Genomic DNA, 19032 nt, shown 5'->3' with positions numbered 1-19032 from the left:
TGTATGTGTTTTTGTGTAAATGTGTGTGCGTGCGTGTGTGTGTGTGTGTGATTGCTGCAGTATCAGAGTATGCGTCTGTCAGATGTGCACAGAAAGGCCCAGCTGTGGCGAGGTATAGTCAGCATCAGTCTCATAGAGGGCCGCAGCCTGCAGCCAATGGATGCCAATGGTCTCAGTGACCCTTACGTCAAATTTAGGATGGGTCACCAAAAGTACAAGAGTAAGGTAAGCACACGCTTCTATGTGTGGCCCTTTTCCAAAGTACTTCCTCAGTGTTCCTGATCCTACTTTAACCATGTGTTATAAAAAAAAATACATTAAAATAATAAATATGATTCACACATGTTTACACTGCTCACTTCATTCTATATTTTACAACAAGAGGAGGTTGTGTGTAGAGCCTGATTATTTTATTGGCATTTATAACGACCGATAAATGAAAAGTAACAAAGTAAAGAAGAGACTGGAGAAACACCTTTCAGCTACGTTATGAGCATTAGTGTTCCACAGTTTCTCCAGCAGAGGGCACTCTGCAACTTCCCTTTTGGCAACAGGTGTTTTGAACCCCACAATCACAACAGCCAGCTGGTCCGAGCAGAGTTGGGCAGAGTGTAAATATACGACTACACGCAACAAATGTTTGGGAAATTTGTTTATATTTTGTGTGTCTAAAAGAAAACTATTAGCCGATATAATTGGATAACGGATTTTTAAGTCATCAAATATCGGTATGTCTTAAAAATCCAATATCAGTCAGACTCAAGTTGTGTGTGCATATTTACAGTAGTCAGTGTTTTTTCACTGTTTTTATTGTTTTTTGATTGACCTGGAATATAATTTGTGTTGTGTATTTTGTGGAATATATTTAATAGCTGTGCCTACTTATATATTATCTAACAAGACATACCTCATATGCAGAAAAGTGACATGTGGACAGACAGTATATTTCCTTGTTTGTTTGTTTTTTTAGACAATTTCGAAAACGCTGAACCCTCAGTGGAGAGAGCAGTTTGATTTCCACTTGTATGATGAGCAGGGAGGCTTTGTTGACATTACAGTCTGGGACAAAGATGCTGGCAAGAAGGATGACTTCATGGGAAGGTATGATGGTCTTTACTGGTATTTCTGGATGTTTAGTTGTTTTTTGGGGAATGCTATAATACTAGCCTACAGTATTTTATGGTGAGAAGGTTTTTTTTTTTTTTTTCTCTCATCTTTCATCAGAATGGAGACACTTGAGCAAACCTTTGCTTTGAACTCTGACCCAAGTAAAGGCATTATAATGGCCTGCCTCTGTTTTAGCTGTAGGTACTGTATATTAACGGCATGCTGGGAAATAAATTCAGTCAAGAGAAGATGCTTTTAAGTGCCTTCTAAAAGGTATTAATGGTGTCAGCTTTGGCTGAAATTTCTTCAGTTACTTTCATCCTACAGAAGATGTTTGCCGTGTTAAATTATGCTTAACATAAGTTAGTGAGCTGATAAGCCCCCAACATGGCTTTGCTTCTCTCTCTCTCTTCTTTTATAAGGTCTACATGGGTCGGGATCGTCAGTTTCACCACAAAGTGTACAATTCTCTCTTCTCGTTTTGTTTCTGCTTGTTGATTCTTTTCTTTAGGTGTACAGTCGACCTGTCGCTTCTTAGTAAAGAGCACACACACAAACTGGACCTGCCACTGGAAGAAGGTGACGGTGTTCTGGTTCTGCTGGTTACTCTCACTGCTTCTGCTGCTGTTTCCATCTCAGACCTGTCGGTCAACATGTTGGATGATCCACACGAGCGGCACCAGATCATGCAGAGATATGTGAGTCAGTTTTACAGTAATAGTGTGTGTGTGTGTGTGTGTGTGTTTGAGTTTAGGTACAAATGTTGTGAAAAATAGCATTACAGTATCACAGCTGCTCTATGCCCATATACTTGTATAAACTTGCATACTGGTATATGGACATGCATATTTGTCAAATTGTATGTGAATTTCATTACTGATTGACCACATTAACTGATATTGTGGAAGAAGGACTATGTGATGTGTGTCATCAAGTCCAAGTTGCAAAAACAAAGACATGTATTGATTCTTTTTTTGCACCGTGAGTCAGACTGACGTGTCAGACAACTCCCTCGCACACTTATAGCCAGACTTCACATTTCATTCACTTTTTGCAAAGACTCGCTTTCTCATCAAGTCCTCTTTTTTTTTTGCAAGCTGATGTGCTGAGATTTGGTTTATAGTTAGACAATGTGGAAAGCAACAGAGTGGGAGATACACACACACACACACACACACACACACACACACACACACACAAAGAAAGGGAGGACCAAAAACAGTGGTTGAGAATGCAAGGGGGCTTAGTTATTTGACTGAAAATGTCCTCGCTTGTTAGCCAGTTATCATTAAGCTCGAGAGAGAGAGAGAGAGAGAGAGAGAGAGAGAGAGAGAGAGAGAGAGAGAGATGCACAAACAGACAGTGAGAGAGAGAGTGAAAGGCAACAAGCGAGAGAGAGAGAACCCTAAGGCCCCATCTGCTCCAGAGGCCCTCCACTCAGCACAATGGATTTGTGTCTTTGTCTTAGCCTAGTTAACCCTTCACACCCTGTCATCTTCACTTCTTGATACAAAAACACACACACACACACGCACACGCACACACACAGTTAAATGGATTTTATTCACTGACAGCATTCACACAGGGGACATGTCTGTGTCCATCAACAAAATTATGTGTCATGCGATCTCTCAGTGCTGCAGCCAAATTTGCTCATTTTACAAAATGTAAGATATTTCTTTGCTTAATTGGTTAAATTTATTTTCCTCTTTTTTGGACCTGTTAGATTTAATTGTCTGGGCAAGTTGTCGGAACATATGTTCCTATGAGTACCACTTAAACATGTCTGCGTGTGTATGGGTGGGTGTATTATATGTGTGTTTTTTCACTGGAGCCGTCTGTACTCGTGAGATTAGAGAATTTGTTCGGATTTCCACATCTGAACTGGTACTCGGTAGTACGTCCTAGCTGATGTGTGTTTGCTTCTTGCAATGTGTGCCTAAGCTCCACTTGCCGAACATCGGTGCCACGACCTACATAACCATGGCGGTGCCTTATTGGCTAGCCACAGGAGGTCGACCGCTCTCCTATGCGCTGCAGAAACCACACAACATCAGAGGGGGGAGCTCGAGGACTGAGGCTCAAACACGCTGTTCCTCTCCTGACAGTCACAAAATGAGAGCTGGGAGAATGGGTGCGTGTGTGTGTGTGTGTGTGTGTGTGTTTGAATGTGTGTAATAGGGGGCGAGGGGTAAAGGGTGAGGGTTGCGCCGAAAAGGGAAGGCGTGTAAAATGAAAAGAAAAAGCTATTTCACCTCTCTCACAACTCATGCAGACCCCGTTTTTCTGCTCGGTTGAAGGCGACACATTTTTACTTCCCTTACCTTCCTCTTTTCCTGCTTCCTTCTCTCTCCTATTCCTCTCTCCATTTCTCTGCCGCTCTCCCAGCAACCTCACTTCTTTGTCTGTTGCCACTGTGGCTCCTGTTAGATGAAGGGATGGCGAGATAGAGGGTGGAGGAAGGTGGGGGAATTGCAGATGGTGGGGCATAGTGAGGTGGGTTTGCAGACTTGAATGGTCTTTACCTATTAACATATTCCTTTTCCTCTGACTGGCAATCTTTCAGTTGGAGAATTTAATAAAGATGTACCTTATCAAAGAGCACTACTAAGACCAAGTACCACCACTAATACATAACAGTGCCGCTCAAAGCCTGCTAATCTGCCCAGTGTGTGCATGTGTGGATGTGTGCATGCGTAGGTGTATGTGTAGGCACATTTTTACTGACTGGTATTATCTCCTTGAAATCAGCTGTCCAGCACAAGCATGCACAAAGCATGCACTTCTGCTAGCCATAAACAAGCTCACATACAGTATATGGAAAAGAAAAAGTGTCTGTCTGTGTGTAACTAATGAAATGGCGGCAGTTGGATCAGAACAAGTACCATGCTGGAATCACAGCTCTGAAAAGTAGATACCTTCATAAGAAAACTTGAAATCCTCTTGATTGTCACATCCTTTAGCAGTGTATACGCTCATGATGAAAACACGCACACAAAAGATAACTTTAAGGTTAGGTTAGCTGTTGCAAACACACTGGAGTTTTTAAGAAGATATTACTCTTTATTTTATGGAACCACTGTTTTCCAAACTAGAAATCTCTTTGTCACTTTGCTGCACACAAAGGCTATGTGCATACCTCAAATGGCTGCAATGAGGTCACTGTGCTGCATTTGTTATTTTTCCCCAATTCAATCTGTGGCCATAGATGAAAACCGATAACAGACACCTGAGTGCGAGGACGTTTTGATAGCACTGAGCTCATTAATGTCTTCTGAATTGTAATAGATTTTTGTGTCTGTGTTTGTGCCAGGTCACTGTGTGCCCGTATGCACTTGCTTCTGCATGTATTCGAGTAAATGAATAGACAAGATTTTCTATGCCAACTAATTTGAATGCAACTGACAATGGAGATATGCAACATGGTGCAATGCACTCGCTCATAGACAACTACCTTAGACGTTCTATTGCTCACTGTAACCTTTCCTTCATCCCTAATTACTGTTTCCCAGAAGTAGAAAGAGATGAAGGGAGAGAGGGAAAAATGAGAGAAAAAGATTTATGCATTATGATGGCAAAGTAGCACACACACTAATGGCTCTTAATGGGCCTGAGTTGGCCACAAGATGGGTGGATGAGAGGAGGAGGACATGGTGACCTCCACTAAAGTGGTGGTACTTCACCACACACCCCCATGTGCTGTGTTGCACGCATACATAGACAGACACACACACACACACACACACACACACACACACACACACACACACACACACACACACACACACACACACACACACACACACACACACACCCTCTGACCCACTTTGGAACACTGCTGCTCTAAGGTGAAGCAAAAGGACACAACCTGGACAGGAAGTGAAATAAGGGGATGCACTAAGTTGTGAGATGAGCAAAGAGCAACTTTGGTTGGAGACTCTTCAGATAAAGGAGGTTCTGGGGATGGAGACAAAAACCTGCAGTTAACAGCAGCCTTCAGTCGGTACAGGTTGTCACGGAAGCATATTCTACTAGATCTGATGTCAATTTGAAAAAAAAATATTGCTATAACCATACCTCAGGCTGTGCACAAGCTCCATTATTTGTAAATAAGAGATGGTGGCCTATTAAAATGCTATGCAGGGAATCTTTGATCATATGAATCAGCATTGTATCATTTTGCCACTGTATATTAACCAGCTGACCTAGAACTTTATAAATATTTTAAAGCATAAATAGTCAAGTACAGAGAAAATCCATAAAAGGCAATAGCCTTTCTCTTTTTAGAGGATAAATATTCAGCCTCTCTGACTGATAAATCTCACCATCAGCCGCACAAAACCAGTCAAAAAAACCAGTCAGAATCTCTGAAAAGTTTCTATAAAATGTCATTCATTTGAGCTAACATGTACACCAGCCAGCTTTTAGATCCTGTGAGAGCCAGATGTTTACCATTAAGCCCTGACTTTGTGTAGTTAGTGGATAGCTACTGGGGCGCCTGACTCCAAAACCTGCAGCTGCCTTGCATGAAGCAAGAGCAAGTCAGAAATTGTGTGGCAATTACCACACCTATTATCGATTCCACGTAGCACTGGCTCATGTCAAACGGGCCCTGTGATCCTGGGTCGACGAGCAGGGCTGGAAACCAGAGGAGGACCAGCACGTTGTTACCATTTGGTTTTTGATGTGAGCATTCTCCATCATTTGATCAAATATCTCCGGTATTGTGCTGTGTGCGCGCGCGTGTGTGTGTGTGTGTATGTGTGTGTGTGCGTGTGCGTGTGCGTGTGCGTGTGTGTGTGTGTGTGTGTGTGTGTGTGTGTGTGTGTGTGTGTGTGTGTGTGTGTGTGTGTGTGTTTGTGTGTACGTGTTTCTATGTGTGAAATGTTATGCAGTGGTGATGAAAGGTGACATGCTGAAAAGATGACAGTGAGTCATAAGCCTATGCCGGCGCTGATTCATTTTGTGTGTTCATGTGTCTGCGGACTGTGACAGAGACGGGAAGAAGACATCACAGTGACAAGATGTCAGTCAATGACGGGGTGGGGGTTTGTCTTATGAAAGCCAACTCTGTCCTTTAATTTTTTTTCTCCTCTTCTCTTCTGTTCATTTCTCCTTTATCATTTCCTCCTTATCCACCTGTGAGCTGATGAGGGTGTGGCGAGCCATAAGTGGGGTGGTATGTCTTGGCCTCCTTTCTGTCTTTCTCTCTACCTGTCTATCCAAGCCATCTATTCCTGACTGTCTTTCTGATGAGAATTTGAATCCTTGTGGAGGTTGGGTGTGTTCTTTCTACCAATCATGGATTGAAGCTGAACTCTAAAGGTCCCCTCAGGGAGCCCGTATGGTGGGAGGAAGGGCTGAATAGCATAGGAATGGCTTGGGGGGGGTGAGATGAATGAATCTCAGCATCAGTACATTAAAGAAGTAATTTAGTCTCATGCCATTTTTGCACATCTGTGTATTAAGAGGAAAGCAAACAGTGTTTGATTCACACCTCACCCTTGATGCACAACACACTTTTTAATCTGACCAATAAAGCAAAGGTGAAACTGGATAAGTGAGAGATTATTCAATTGACTGTCCAGACATTCGTGACATTTTTCATACTCCTTGCTATAGGCACATTTTGATCATTACCAAAAAAGTATTGATCTTCAATCCCCAGTCTTACAGCTGGATTATTAACCATCACGGCATGCTCTCGTCTTTGAACCCTAACACACAAACTAGTGAGCTATTAGTTTGCCCTTGCCTCTTCCTCTGTCGCCCCCCTCATGCCCTCTTGCAGACTGTTTTTTTTTTCCCTTTGTCTCTGTCTTCTTTGCTGCTCACCAGTAATCACAACAAGCAGCTGTATCTTCAGAGAAATCGGTCCTTAAAAATTGAGAGTTGTCCCCTCTCTCTTTGCGCTCTCTTTCTGTATGTCTCTCTCTTTCGCACACTCTGTTTCCCCCTCTCTTTCTTTCGCACACTCTCCCCTCTCATCTCCTTTAGAGAGCGTTTGGACAATGATATCGCTGGAAACAGGCAGAGTCTGACAGAGTTGGTAATAATGAATTAAGTCTGTAGCCTGGCCCTGACTCTGAAATTTAAATTATAATTACTCCTTTGGGGATGGAAGGGGTTATTGCCAGAGAGAGAGAAATAAATTGAAGTGAAGTGCATTTCCACTCTGCTTTTAAGACACGCCGACATGCTACTCGATTTGGCCCGAGTGTAGGTTTTCTATGCATGTGTTTATACCTGAGAATCTGGGCGTGAACAAAAGCACAACTTTATGGCTGCGTGTGTGCGCGCGGCTGGTCATGCGTCACGGTCGTGCTGATGATCTCCACAGGTCTCCCTTTATTCACCAGATTTACAGACTAATTTTTACAGTCATCCTTATCCTGGTTATTGAAACTTTGTGCATACAGTGCATCCCTTTTCACTGTAGACTTAAAGGCATCTGTTTGCCTGCAAGCCATTCGTCACGTATTATGTTTCCTCACCACAATATCGTTTATCATATTTTTTCTCCATCTCGCTTTATGAAGCAAACACAAAAGGAGGGCACATTAATATCAGTTAGGTCTTTTTTTTTTATGCATATGAGTCGTAACTTCTGGCTCCATAAACAGCTAGCTTTCTTTAAAACAGCGTAGGAAATTTCTTTGTGCTTTAGTAAAGGCAAAAACAGCAACAGTTGAACAATAACAATTGTAACAAATTCTTACCGCCAATTTTCCTTCCTGTTAATACATGTAATGCTGAAATCTGTCGAACTTTGATGTCGTTCTACTTAATGGGATGTTGCCGAAAGTAAAGACCCCTATTATTTTTGTTTGCTCCTGTCATTTCTGCATGGCTCATCTGCTTTACAAAAAATAAAATCAGTAAAATCATAACATTTAAAAGTAAAAAAAGTCAGGAAACATTTCATATAGGCATGCACAACTACTTCATTAAATGAAATTCAGCCATTTCTCCTCTAGACTCGACTATAAATGCCAGCTCTACATTTTCAAATAAAGGCTGGTAAAGGACATAATCTACCCTTTCCTCTCTTTATGAAATGTCAGGCTATTGACATGCCTTTCACTTCGGTGCTAATTTGCCATCCTCTTTGACCTTTCACCCCTGTTTCTGGGATGTTTTAGAGCCTCTGGAGGTCATTCCACAACCTGAAAGATGTCGGTGTGGTCCAAGTTAAGGTCATCAGGGCCGAGGGACTAATGGCAGCAGATGTCACAGGTAAGACAATAACCTATGGTCCAAACAACAGAGCTGTGACCTCTATACTTCTCGTTTGCAGTACATTTTCATAAGTTAGTTTCTTTTTTTAAAAAAACTTAGATGCACGCTCTTATATTTATACACCAAAAAAAAGCTTTGCTGATATTTCGCAATTTCTGTTTATACTATCAGAGTGAGCACTGCTAGAACATCTGATAGGTGACACTATCAAGACAAATGTATATCTTTTGCTCTAAATAACTTTTGCATAATGTTCGCATCTAGACAGCAGTTTCCTCCACCAGCAATCTGCCATAAATCTAGACAAAGATAAAGTCAGGGTGTAATTTTTGTTTAAGGGATGATCTTTTGCGAGACTCCTCAGAGAGAGTTAAAGTCTACTTTGTGCAGGACGCTAAATTTGTCTCTGCATTTTTAGAAAAGATGCAGGCTGCTCATTTGAATAATAGAGAAAAAGTACACATTTGAACCAACAAATCACTCTCATCCCTCCTCCCGTGCTCTCTCTGCTTGCTCTCTCTGAATCCTCCATTCTCCATTAATTCTTACTTTTAATTAGGTCTACAGTGGACAGGCCTAGTTTTTCACTCTGTATTATCTAGTAAAGGGAGAGAGGGAAGAAGAAAATATGTGTGTGAGAGTTCGTGTGTGTGTGTGTGCGTGTGCGTGATGGAGAGAGAGTCCTGGAGTTTTTACTCCATTTGAAACATCCACAGTCCCATTAGCGAACACAGAGCGGAGCTGGTTGATTTTGGGTTATTGCAGGGAGCGACTGGAGCAGTCAGAGTGCAAGCCAAATTGTTCTCTGGTTCTTGTATTTCACTTGGAGCACAAATTTGCTCTGTGACTATATTGGAGAGTTCATCATTTGTTTGTCTAAGCTTCATGAATTCCTCTTGGAAAATAAACAGAGGAAAATTGTGGATTGTTTATTGGAAGTTTGTCTTTCAATTTGTCATTGCCGGTTTGATACAGTCATTAAAAACATTTTTTTTTTTTTTTTTTTAGAAGTATCTCTGTAGCCTACAGGGTTTGAAATGATTGCAACAGACTCCACAGTAAAATATGACATGCCTTGGGAACTAGTGGTAATATTTCACATAGCATGTGCTCAGGTTGCACTGGTATCTAACATTTGCAATAGTTTGGCTGTTATACCATGGGACGAATATTAATTAGATTTTAAAGAAAAAAGTTTAAAAGGAATTTAAATAATTTGAAAATGTAATTTCACAGGAGAAATGTTTTGACACTCAACTTTACAGTTTTTTCTTTTTTTTGTCACAGCCAAAGAGATTTTAAAATAAAAACAGTTTAATAGGAAAGCACCTTTGAATTTGTACGCTCTTGAACGTAAAAGCAAATCTATTAATTTTGTTCCAGAAGCAGCCTAACCCTGCAGAGAGGGATACAGTCAGTGGACTGATACTGATAACAGACAAGGCACAGGGGATGTTTTTAAATTGCTTATGCCTGTTTTGAGTCTGATGCTGTGTGTGTGTGCGCCCGTGTGCGTGTCACTGGCAGAAACAATAGCTCTGTAAGAGCCACATAAGAGCCCTCACCACATGAACACCCCATTTTAACAACGCAGACCAAGAGAGGGTCAGGAGCAAGGTGAGAGAGAAACAGAAGGACAGACAAACAGACAGAGACAGGAAAAGAGAGAGAGAGAGGAGGTCAGTGAGAGAGAAAGAGTTCACCATCGCTCTCCCATTCAGGCTGCCTGTCTCCTCTCCTCTTTTTTTTTCCCCTACTCCTCCCCTCTCTCCCTCTCCTCTCTGGCCATCTCTCTCTCTAATTGGAGTGTTTTTGTGGAGTAGCTCCACTCCAGCCCAAGTAGGATAACTGAAAATAGTCTCTAAAACCAACAATCCCTTTTGTCTGCCAGCTCTTGTCCCTCTGAGTGGATGCTATACTCTTAGAACATTTCAATAGTGAGACACACACATGCGTGCGCACTCACACACACACACATGCATGCGTGTACTTGCAGCAGCATCATCACCAGACACACAGAATGTGTAAACTTGCCAGGGAAGTCCACATTTATTAACTTGAATGCTTGGTAAATATTGCTGCTTATATTGATTGACCTGTTAAAATGAACATGGTGATGCACTGGTTTATATTTTAAAGTATGAATTATAATTAACTGTGATAATACAGCAACATGAGAGCCCGCGTTCTCTCTGCAACCTCAAACTCCTCACTAACTCTAAGCTTTCTGTGAGGCAATTACAGTATGCTTCCTCATTTCTATACTGTATCCATTCGCCACTTATCTTAGAGCACTCTGAAATTAATTTGAGCCCACTTCTTGCTGCAAACCCTTCGCCACTGTCATAGAGATGGGACCCAGTGGGGAGGGGGAGGAGCTTTACTCAGACATTACCTGGATGATCACTGAGTGGCGCTCAAACCTGAGCGTGTAATTGGTTAAGACAGCTGCCTCTGGTGCTGGTGGCCAGTAAGGTGAAAGTTCACCATCAATAACAACTGGCTCTTTGCAGCAACACAGCCTGCCATGTCATTAAAAATGGAATATTAGAGAGAAAATGGGGGAAGGGACGGACTTCTGCAGAAATAATTTCCATCTCCTAATTTGGGTGATTGCATTTAGATTTAATCAGATTTGGTCTGTGGCAATGACATTATAATTGTGAATGATATGGACACTCTGGGATTATTAAGGAAGATTGAAACATTTTCTGTAAAAAAAAAAAAAAAAAAAAGAGTGAAAACTGCTTTGGGGGGAAAAAAGTTTTTTTTTATTGGTTTAAAATTTAAATCATTTTTAGTTACGATCCAAAGAATTGCATTTAAAGTGTTACTCTACAGACAACAAAGTGTAAACTGAGAGGCACTGAGAAGCAGGGTCTCGAGTCTCTTTTCTTTTGTCTATTTTAACATATCTGATTTTCTGTAGAAGTCGGAGCTGTCAATATCCACTTGAAACACTCTACATCAGTGGAACGCCACAGACAGATATGAAAGGCAACACCTCTGCCTCAGCATTGATCACAGTGACATTTACTTTGCACACCCACTAAATGTCCTGGCCTTGTCACAGCATTTGAAGAAAATCACACTAATCAATGGCACACACACACACATGCGCGCACTTCCTATGACTTATAAACACAAGACGGACGCACAGTTTTTTTTTTTTTTTTTTTTTTTGGGGGGGCGGGGGTGCTTTGAACTCAATCTCTTTTTTATTGAATTTTATTATGCAACATTGCTGCTTTTCAGTGTTCAGTATTCCCAATACTTTCCCTGGAAATTTGCCAGGGACTTTTTTTTTCTCTTTATTTTTTTTAACTTAATGACCCAGCCTTTTCAAATGATAGGTTTGAAAAAAAAACAAAAAACAAAAAAAAAAAAAAACCCAGCTGCAACGACTCCCCAACAGTTTTTAATAAAACATAATGATCAAAGTCAAAATTAAGAGTTTTGTTGTTTTTAGTTCATTGATGGTAGGTGGGCTGGCAGGCACAGGGAGCTGGTCTCACTGCTTTCTGTGTACAAAGAATTTGAAATGTGAGATGTTAGTAAACAAATCGAGAATATATGGGACATCTCTGGTTTTGATTATTATAGCACAGTATGCTATTCTCAGGAGGAGCAAGCAACTCTGTGATTATTATTTTTTCCCTCCTTCCTGGTCTCTCTCACTTTTCTCTCTACCCAGTTACATAACTGTAATAAAGTTTTGTTGGAATTAATTAGCATTAATGAATAGCATTTATACTAAACTATATATTATCAATTTTAAACTTCTGATAAGTCTATTTAAGTTTTAGTTTGGCAGCAATCCTTCATTCGTGATCCTTGAATTTCAACATGATCTATTTTGTATAATAAATGTAAATTTGGATATATGCTGTACTTTTAATTTCAAGTCATTTTAAGTCATCAAACTCCTCAAAGACAGTGTATCAGTTTAAATTTTAATTATTTTTTAAAAAACTTTTTCTGATTTTTTTATTAATCTCTGTTACTGTCTACACAAAAATACAGAAATGATGCGAGCAAATGTTTCCTCTGTCTTTTATTCACTATATAATTTTGACATTATATGTTTGCTTTCATCACTGCTGCCGCCATCGCTGCTCACTTTGGACCAGCTGCGTTTCTCACGCTCCGTGCCTGGCCGTCTTTATCTCCAGCTCAAAAATTCTCGGGCCTTCAGAGACACCTCGACCTCTGTGTTCTCCGCACCACCCATTTTCAAAGTCCTCTTTCGCTTTTCTCTCTCTCTCTCTCTCACCCTTTCCTTGTGACTGCCCAAGGCGCAGTTGTCCTGAAGCTTATCTTCTAGTTGTCCCATGTACCCGGGATGCTGATAGAATTGGCTTGCAGCTGTTGCGCTGATATACCGTTGTATAATATGCGGGGCGTTGGGGCTAAAAATGAAAGAATCATTTTGTTGCAGCTCTGATAAGTCCAGGGTATTGGAGCTGTCATGTGACATAAGGGGAGGATGCTATATGTCTTAAGAGTATGAGGTATTTGAGATAGACAAAAGCTGTTTGAATTACTTAAGATTTTCATTTTATCATCTGCTGTGTTTATATCTTCACTAAGAAGGTTGTTCTTGCCTGCTTTTTGCTCTCTTGTCTTTATTATTATTATTATTTTTCTGCTTGGCAGGTAAGAGTGACCCATTCTGTGTAGTGGAGCTGAGTAACGATCGGCTGCAGACGCACACAGTCTACAAAAACCTTAACCCAGAGTGGAACAAGGTCTTCACTTTGTGAGTGACTTTTACAGTACCCGTATGTCTGCTCATGCACGCAGACAAAATTTTTAGAAGTGAAACGTATCCTTGAATGACAAGTTGATTAAACCAGTTTCATTAAAAAAAAAGAAAGAAGTATATATGAATAATTTCATTTTCCTCGTGGCTTTCATCCTGTTCATTTGCTACTTTAAAAATATAATCTGGACCAGTGTGAGCAGTGAAAAAAAGATCTGTTCATCTCAGTTCAAAGGGTGGACTTCTATTTTCGTTAATGAACCTAGACCTTTAAAAATATTTATAGCTATTAATCTGTTTTTTTATTTATTATTATCCTATTTTTAATGTTTCTTTGTTTGTTGAGAAATTCCCAGTGATGGGACAGGTTAATTTAGACTTTCTTTGAATGTGCATCTTATTACATATGTTTTCATAGATGTAAATATAATACAGGTTTCTCAGATGTGAAGCATTCATAATACATCATGTGCTAACGGAGTTTTTAAACCGTTTTCTGTGTCTTTAGCATTTACAAAAAAAGTTAAAGTTTGTAGCTCACATTTTTGTGTGTGTGTGTCACTGGTGTTTTCTTTGTGTATTGTCCAGTAATGTGAAGGACATCCACTCGGTACTTGAGGTCACTGTTTACGATGAGGACAGAGACAGAAGTGCAGACTTCCTGGGAAAAGTGGCTATTCCTTTACTAAATGTGAGTCAAAGGCAGATTTCTGTGTTTCTTTTCTTTTCTTTTTTTTTTTACATCCCTTGGGAGTAATAGAGAGAACGTAGAGAAACAAAAACTGAAAATGAAAATAGAGATATAAAGAGCAGAGGTTATTTTTGCAGCTTTACTCATGACACTGTTATTATTGCGCAAAGAGAAAGAGATGACAGGAGCGAGAAAAAAATGGAAGAGAGGCTGAGAAGAAAGAAGAGATTGATAGTTGAGAAGATCGGAAGTTAGGGAATGAGAGATGATATGAAAATGACACTGATAGAGACACTGAACAATGTCATTTGAAAAACTAAATAAATAAAGGCAGAAGTGTCTCTCTTATTTTCATAAAAAAAAAAAAAAAGCCTGTGAAGGAACTGTGTGTATAATATACCCATGCTCTGCTGTACAGTATGATTCCCCAGGATAGTTAATTTCTGTTTGACAGAGCTGAGCTGCAGTGGGTAATGAACAGGTACTTGTCAGAGTTGCCACAGTTGTTTTGGGTTCCCTGTCAGCGCCAGCAGCTGGGGTTCAAAGGTGGCCCGGGGAGCCGATTCAGCCGGGTATTGCCAGACAGACGCCTGTCATGTCCCTCTCCCACAGATCCAAAATGGAGAACGCAAAGCCTACGCCTTGAAAAGCAAGGAGCTGACAGGGCCAACAAAAGGGGTCATCTTTCTCGAAATAGACGTGATTTTTAATGCTGTAAGTCTTTCTTTTGCTGTTTTGAGTCCCCTCCCTGATTTTTTTTTTTTTCTATTTTGCCCCCCACCCCCTATTATCCTTTCTCCCATTCCTCTCTTGTTCTCCCCAGCATCCCCACCCTTTCTACGCTGCTGTTGTCTTTATTCTGTTTGTCTCCCCCCTTCCACCCCCCCCTCGCTTCCATCTCATCCTTCGTCCCTTGTCCCTCATCCTCGTTTTGGCTTTAATTATCGAAGACTCCCTCTCAGCAGCTTTTGTTCGCCCATTCACCATCGCCGTGTGTGTCCCGTTAGCGGCCATCTTGCAGCTTGCTCTCCCACTCTCTCTAGCCTCTGACATGGGGCATGCTCTATGCTTGTGCTGCCATGTTGTGCCAGTATACAGTCTGTTTGAGAAAGCCCTGAAATAATCAAGACATAGATCTCCCTTTCAAAATCTCTTAAAACCTCTCTCACCATTTGCTGTTCACGATGCTGCTTGTGTTTATTCCAGGTGAAGGCTGGTCTCAGGACGTTGATTCCTATTGAGCAAAAGTATATCGAGGAGGAGCCTCGAGTGTCCAAACAGGTACATCATCAGCCAAACCGCATCTTCTACCATTCTGCCTTATTTTTATCTGTGTCCACCACTGCAACCCCGATTCTGCTTAACTGTCTGAAGCAAAACCAACAACCCTGGTGAGTGGCATTTTGTAAAGCACAACAACTGTGTGGGCAAGATACAAGAGGATGATTGAAGGAAAAACAGCATTTTGTTTCTTCTTCTTTTTTTTTTTTCCCTTTCCTCCTCTCCCTCTTCTCTCATCTCTACCCCCTCGCATCCACTCTGAGTGGTGAATAGAAATGTCAAGCTGTCAGCTCCGGGGTGCATAAGTAGATTGGCCATCCTTATAGTTGGCCCTCTTTGCCACTGCTGCTTTGCACTTCATTGTCACGCTGCTCAGTGTGGCGGCACCACAAAGAGATGAATAGTAGGGGCTGGCCCACATCAGACATGTCATATGAGTGACCGTTTGGGCTCAGCAGTCAGTGTTGCACCACGCACAGCCGAGCACAGCCCTGCCTAACATAGCACAACACAGACACCAGCTCCCACACCACCCTTTTGTCAGCCCTCCATCTAGTCCCTTCTTTCCTCACTGTTTCCACTCTGCTTTCTCTGATGCTTCCCAGCTTGGCCCACTCTGAGCTTTTCTCCCAAGTGCAGAATCCTTTTTTATCTCCATTTCACCCCTGACTCATAGAGATGACCCATGTCAGCGTCTCGCAATGATGATGTCACTGGCTGCTTTGGAGGGATTGCCCCATGAGGACTCTTTTGTGCGGTAGCAGCTCCCCTGCTGTTGCTTGCTGCTTAGTGAGCAGACGCAAACTGAAAAGAAGATAAAACACACACACACACACACATACGCTGCCCATCAAACATAAGTATTTAATTAAAAGTATGCTTTTTTTTTAACATAACCAATGATTTATCCACTTTCATAAGTTTTAGGAAATAGCTAAAGGTTGTGTTTGACATAATGAAAAATGAGTTATCCCTATCAGGGATGTTATGTCACCCCAGCAGGACACAATATAATCATCCCTGGTCTTTCAAGAAATGATGATACATAAAGCAGGAACATTTTCACATCATCTAGCATCAAAGCATTCAAGCCACTGAACACATGCAAAATCCATATTGCAGCGCTGCAGACACATATTGTCTTCGGTACACATTAAAACACAAGGAGTAAAATAATGCCCTAGAATCTTTTAGGAGCAAACTGAAGAGGCAGTTTGTCCTGTGGGAGCACTTTCTCCTGTTGGTGACCTGATTGGATGATTGGCGTTCTTGCTGTTATTCCCTGCAGTTAGCCAGTTCTATCTCATCTCCGGCCAAATGCCTGGAGAACGCCCAGGGAGGAGAATCCTGGGACTGTCTTAGAGTTTTTTTTTTTTTTTTGGTTGTTATTGTGCTAAACTTTATCACTGGGAGAACAGACTTAAAGAAACACTGTGAGTCAGCTTGCTGTGGCGGCTGATCCGATGCCAGTCTTATATTGTTATTCAAGTAGAGACAACATGTTATTCTTAAGTACTGTGATATAATAGTGAATCCGAAGTGAAGTCAAAGATGCAGATCTTGAGCTGCAATACGAGGCTTCATTTAATCTTACAAAGAGACAGTAGAATGAGACACTTTAGGGCTAGAAGGTGCCACATTAAGACTTAATTCCAGTATGCTGTTTAATCTAATGTGCTAATTAAAAGAATCTGACTTTTTTTTTTTTTTTATTAAATAGTGTTAATTTCTCACTTTAAATAAATGTAAAGGAGAGAAAGGTGACCCCTTTAACAGTATGTCACCACAAGTGTCTTATCAGCGGGACTATGACAGCTGTGCTTGGATGGATCATTTTGCTCCTGTTTTTATTTTACACACATCTACCTGTCACACCGAGTCTCATTCCCCATCTGTTTGTTTACATATTGGATATACCATTTTCACAGTGAAGTAATAAATCACGCACAGCACGTTTATAACACCACCATGTTTTCTTCGGTTTAGCACACAGTTTGACCTTAAACCCTCACTTGCATAAACTTTCACTTGTTTGCCTTTTTCTCAGTTGCTTTTGCGCAACTTCACCCGAGTTAGACGCTGCATCATGGTCCTGATCAACACGGGCTGCTACATAAACAGCTGCTTCGAATGGGACTCTCCGCAGAGGAGCATCTGTGCCTTTGTGGTATGTGCATGTCCCATCAAATATACTGTAAATGTGGCATATCAAATATAAATTGGCACATTTAATGCATGACAGATATATTTGTGTGCGTGTGTGTGATATATATTTCTTACTTGTGTACAGTTGCTCAGTTGATGAATCATATTGTGTTGTTTCAGATTTAATGTAGGAGACATGTATACCTAATTGTAATTGCTCCACTCTTTTGGCACTGAGAAATCACATAACCTCTGCCTTGATCAGTACCATTCTAAATAACCATATATTTTAACTGCTTGCACCTTTCACACTAAAAACACACTACAGACACAGCTCAGTGAGGATGTAGGGCCATTTCTGTTAACAGAGTGTGCATCCTTCACTCATAATTTAACACAAGAGACTGTTGATGTCTCAAGCAGCACGGTCAAGCACACCATACCCAGACAGATTGTTACTCACACACACTCAGATGTCACGCTGTGGTAGACTGGATTAAGTTTTTTCTGTTTTTGTATTAATTACACACACATCATATACTTGATTTGGCAGCATTGGCCTTGACTCTCTCTTACTAGGAATAAGTGGAGGGTTGGTGTTGCAGCTTAAACACTATTTTATTAGACCCATCAGATGTCCAAATACTGAGAAAATGCAGCTACAGTACAATCTACCGAAGTGTGACAAGCTGTTCTTGCAGACAGTAGAAATTGCAGGCTCTTTCTCTCGTCACCCACTGGCCTCCTCTTCATCCTCCCTCCCTCGCTCTCTCTTTTCACTCTCCTCCCTGTCATCTGTGTCTGGTATTAAAAGGTGAAGTGTAATTGGACAGCAGAGCTATCAGTAAAAGACATTCTCCTGCAGGGCAGTGAGTGGCTGTATGGAGGTTTCTACCCTAAAGATGACAGAGCAGGCATTTAATCCTGTCTGGTTTAGTGTCCTGACTTAAGTAGCTACAGGACAGGTGGACCCAACTTGCCCCAGCCCTTTACCATTGGATCACAGAGCATCTTCTGCAGCAGACATTAGACATTAGCAGCATTTGGCTGGCTGACACCAGTTTAATCTCTCCGGAGGGTGAACGCGTGTGTGTTTGCACAGCAGGTCACAGTGTCATCACAAGACGTGGGTCAGAAGAGACACAGTATTGATCAGTTAACATTTTCCTCTTTGCGCGAGCGGGCGCATTTGTGTGCGAGCTCGGTGCGTGCATGCATGTTTGCATTTTCTCTCGTGTAAGGCTGAACTGGGCGGGAGTCCTTGTGTCTTATCTTTTATAAATAAATGAATGTGTCAGACAAAAAAATGTCAAGGAATTCACCCATAACAAGGTCACTTTAGAAATACCAATCTGCATGGTGAATGGAGAGGAGGAAATAGCCTTGGACAGCGCTGCCTGTGTGTCAGCACATACAAACAGATGTATGTGCCTTGTATAGATCTTCGCAAGTTTTTTTTTGAACAGCATATAGTCCATCCATTTTTGACTAACCTACTGTTCAAAATCTGATTGGATTCAGATGACGAGAAAGTATCTATCTAGGCCAAGGACACAGTGTTTTATAGTTTTATAGAAATTCTGAATTTTAGGTGTCATTGTAGTCCACCCACCCATCCCCAGCTCTTTTGGGAGTCTGTTAACGTAGGAGTGAGCACTTAGCTAAAAGCATCAGAGTATTTAGAGCCTCTCCTCTACACAGGTATTCCCTCCCTCCCCTCCGTTTCTTCATCCCTCTCTCATTTCTCCCTTACTTTGAGGGGCCTCTTAATCACTTCACTCATCTCTTTAAGTGGGTTTTTATGGGG

General features: G+C 41.3%; 1 protein-coding gene across 1 annotated transcript in view; it reads left to right on the top strand.

Annotated features, from left to right (window-relative positions):
- Positions 1-19032, top strand: part of mctp1a (multiple C2 domains, transmembrane 1a) — a 159404-nt gene that overhangs the window by 99369 nt on the left and 41003 nt on the right. The window contains exons 7-15 of the mRNA XM_030737928.1: positions 61-225; positions 971-1101; positions 1619-1805; positions 8250-8343; positions 13003-13105; positions 13697-13799; positions 14412-14513; positions 15006-15080; positions 17128-17247. Of these exons, the coding sequence (XP_030593788.1) occupies positions 61-225; positions 971-1101; positions 1619-1805; positions 8250-8343; positions 13003-13105; positions 13697-13799; positions 14412-14513; positions 15006-15080; positions 17128-17247 (1080 nt within the window). The remainder of the gene's footprint in view (positions 1-60; positions 226-970; positions 1102-1618; positions 1806-8249; positions 8344-13002; positions 13106-13696; positions 13800-14411; positions 14514-15005; positions 15081-17127; positions 17248-19032) is intronic.

Source organism: Archocentrus centrarchus, chromosome 9, assembly GCF_007364275.1.
Source record: "Archocentrus centrarchus isolate MPI-CPG fArcCen1 chromosome 9, fArcCen1, whole genome shotgun sequence".
Classification (NCBI taxonomy): Eukaryota; Metazoa; Chordata; class Actinopteri; order Cichliformes; family Cichlidae; genus Archocentrus; species Archocentrus centrarchus.
This window is presented reverse-complemented; position numbering and strand designations above follow the sequence as displayed.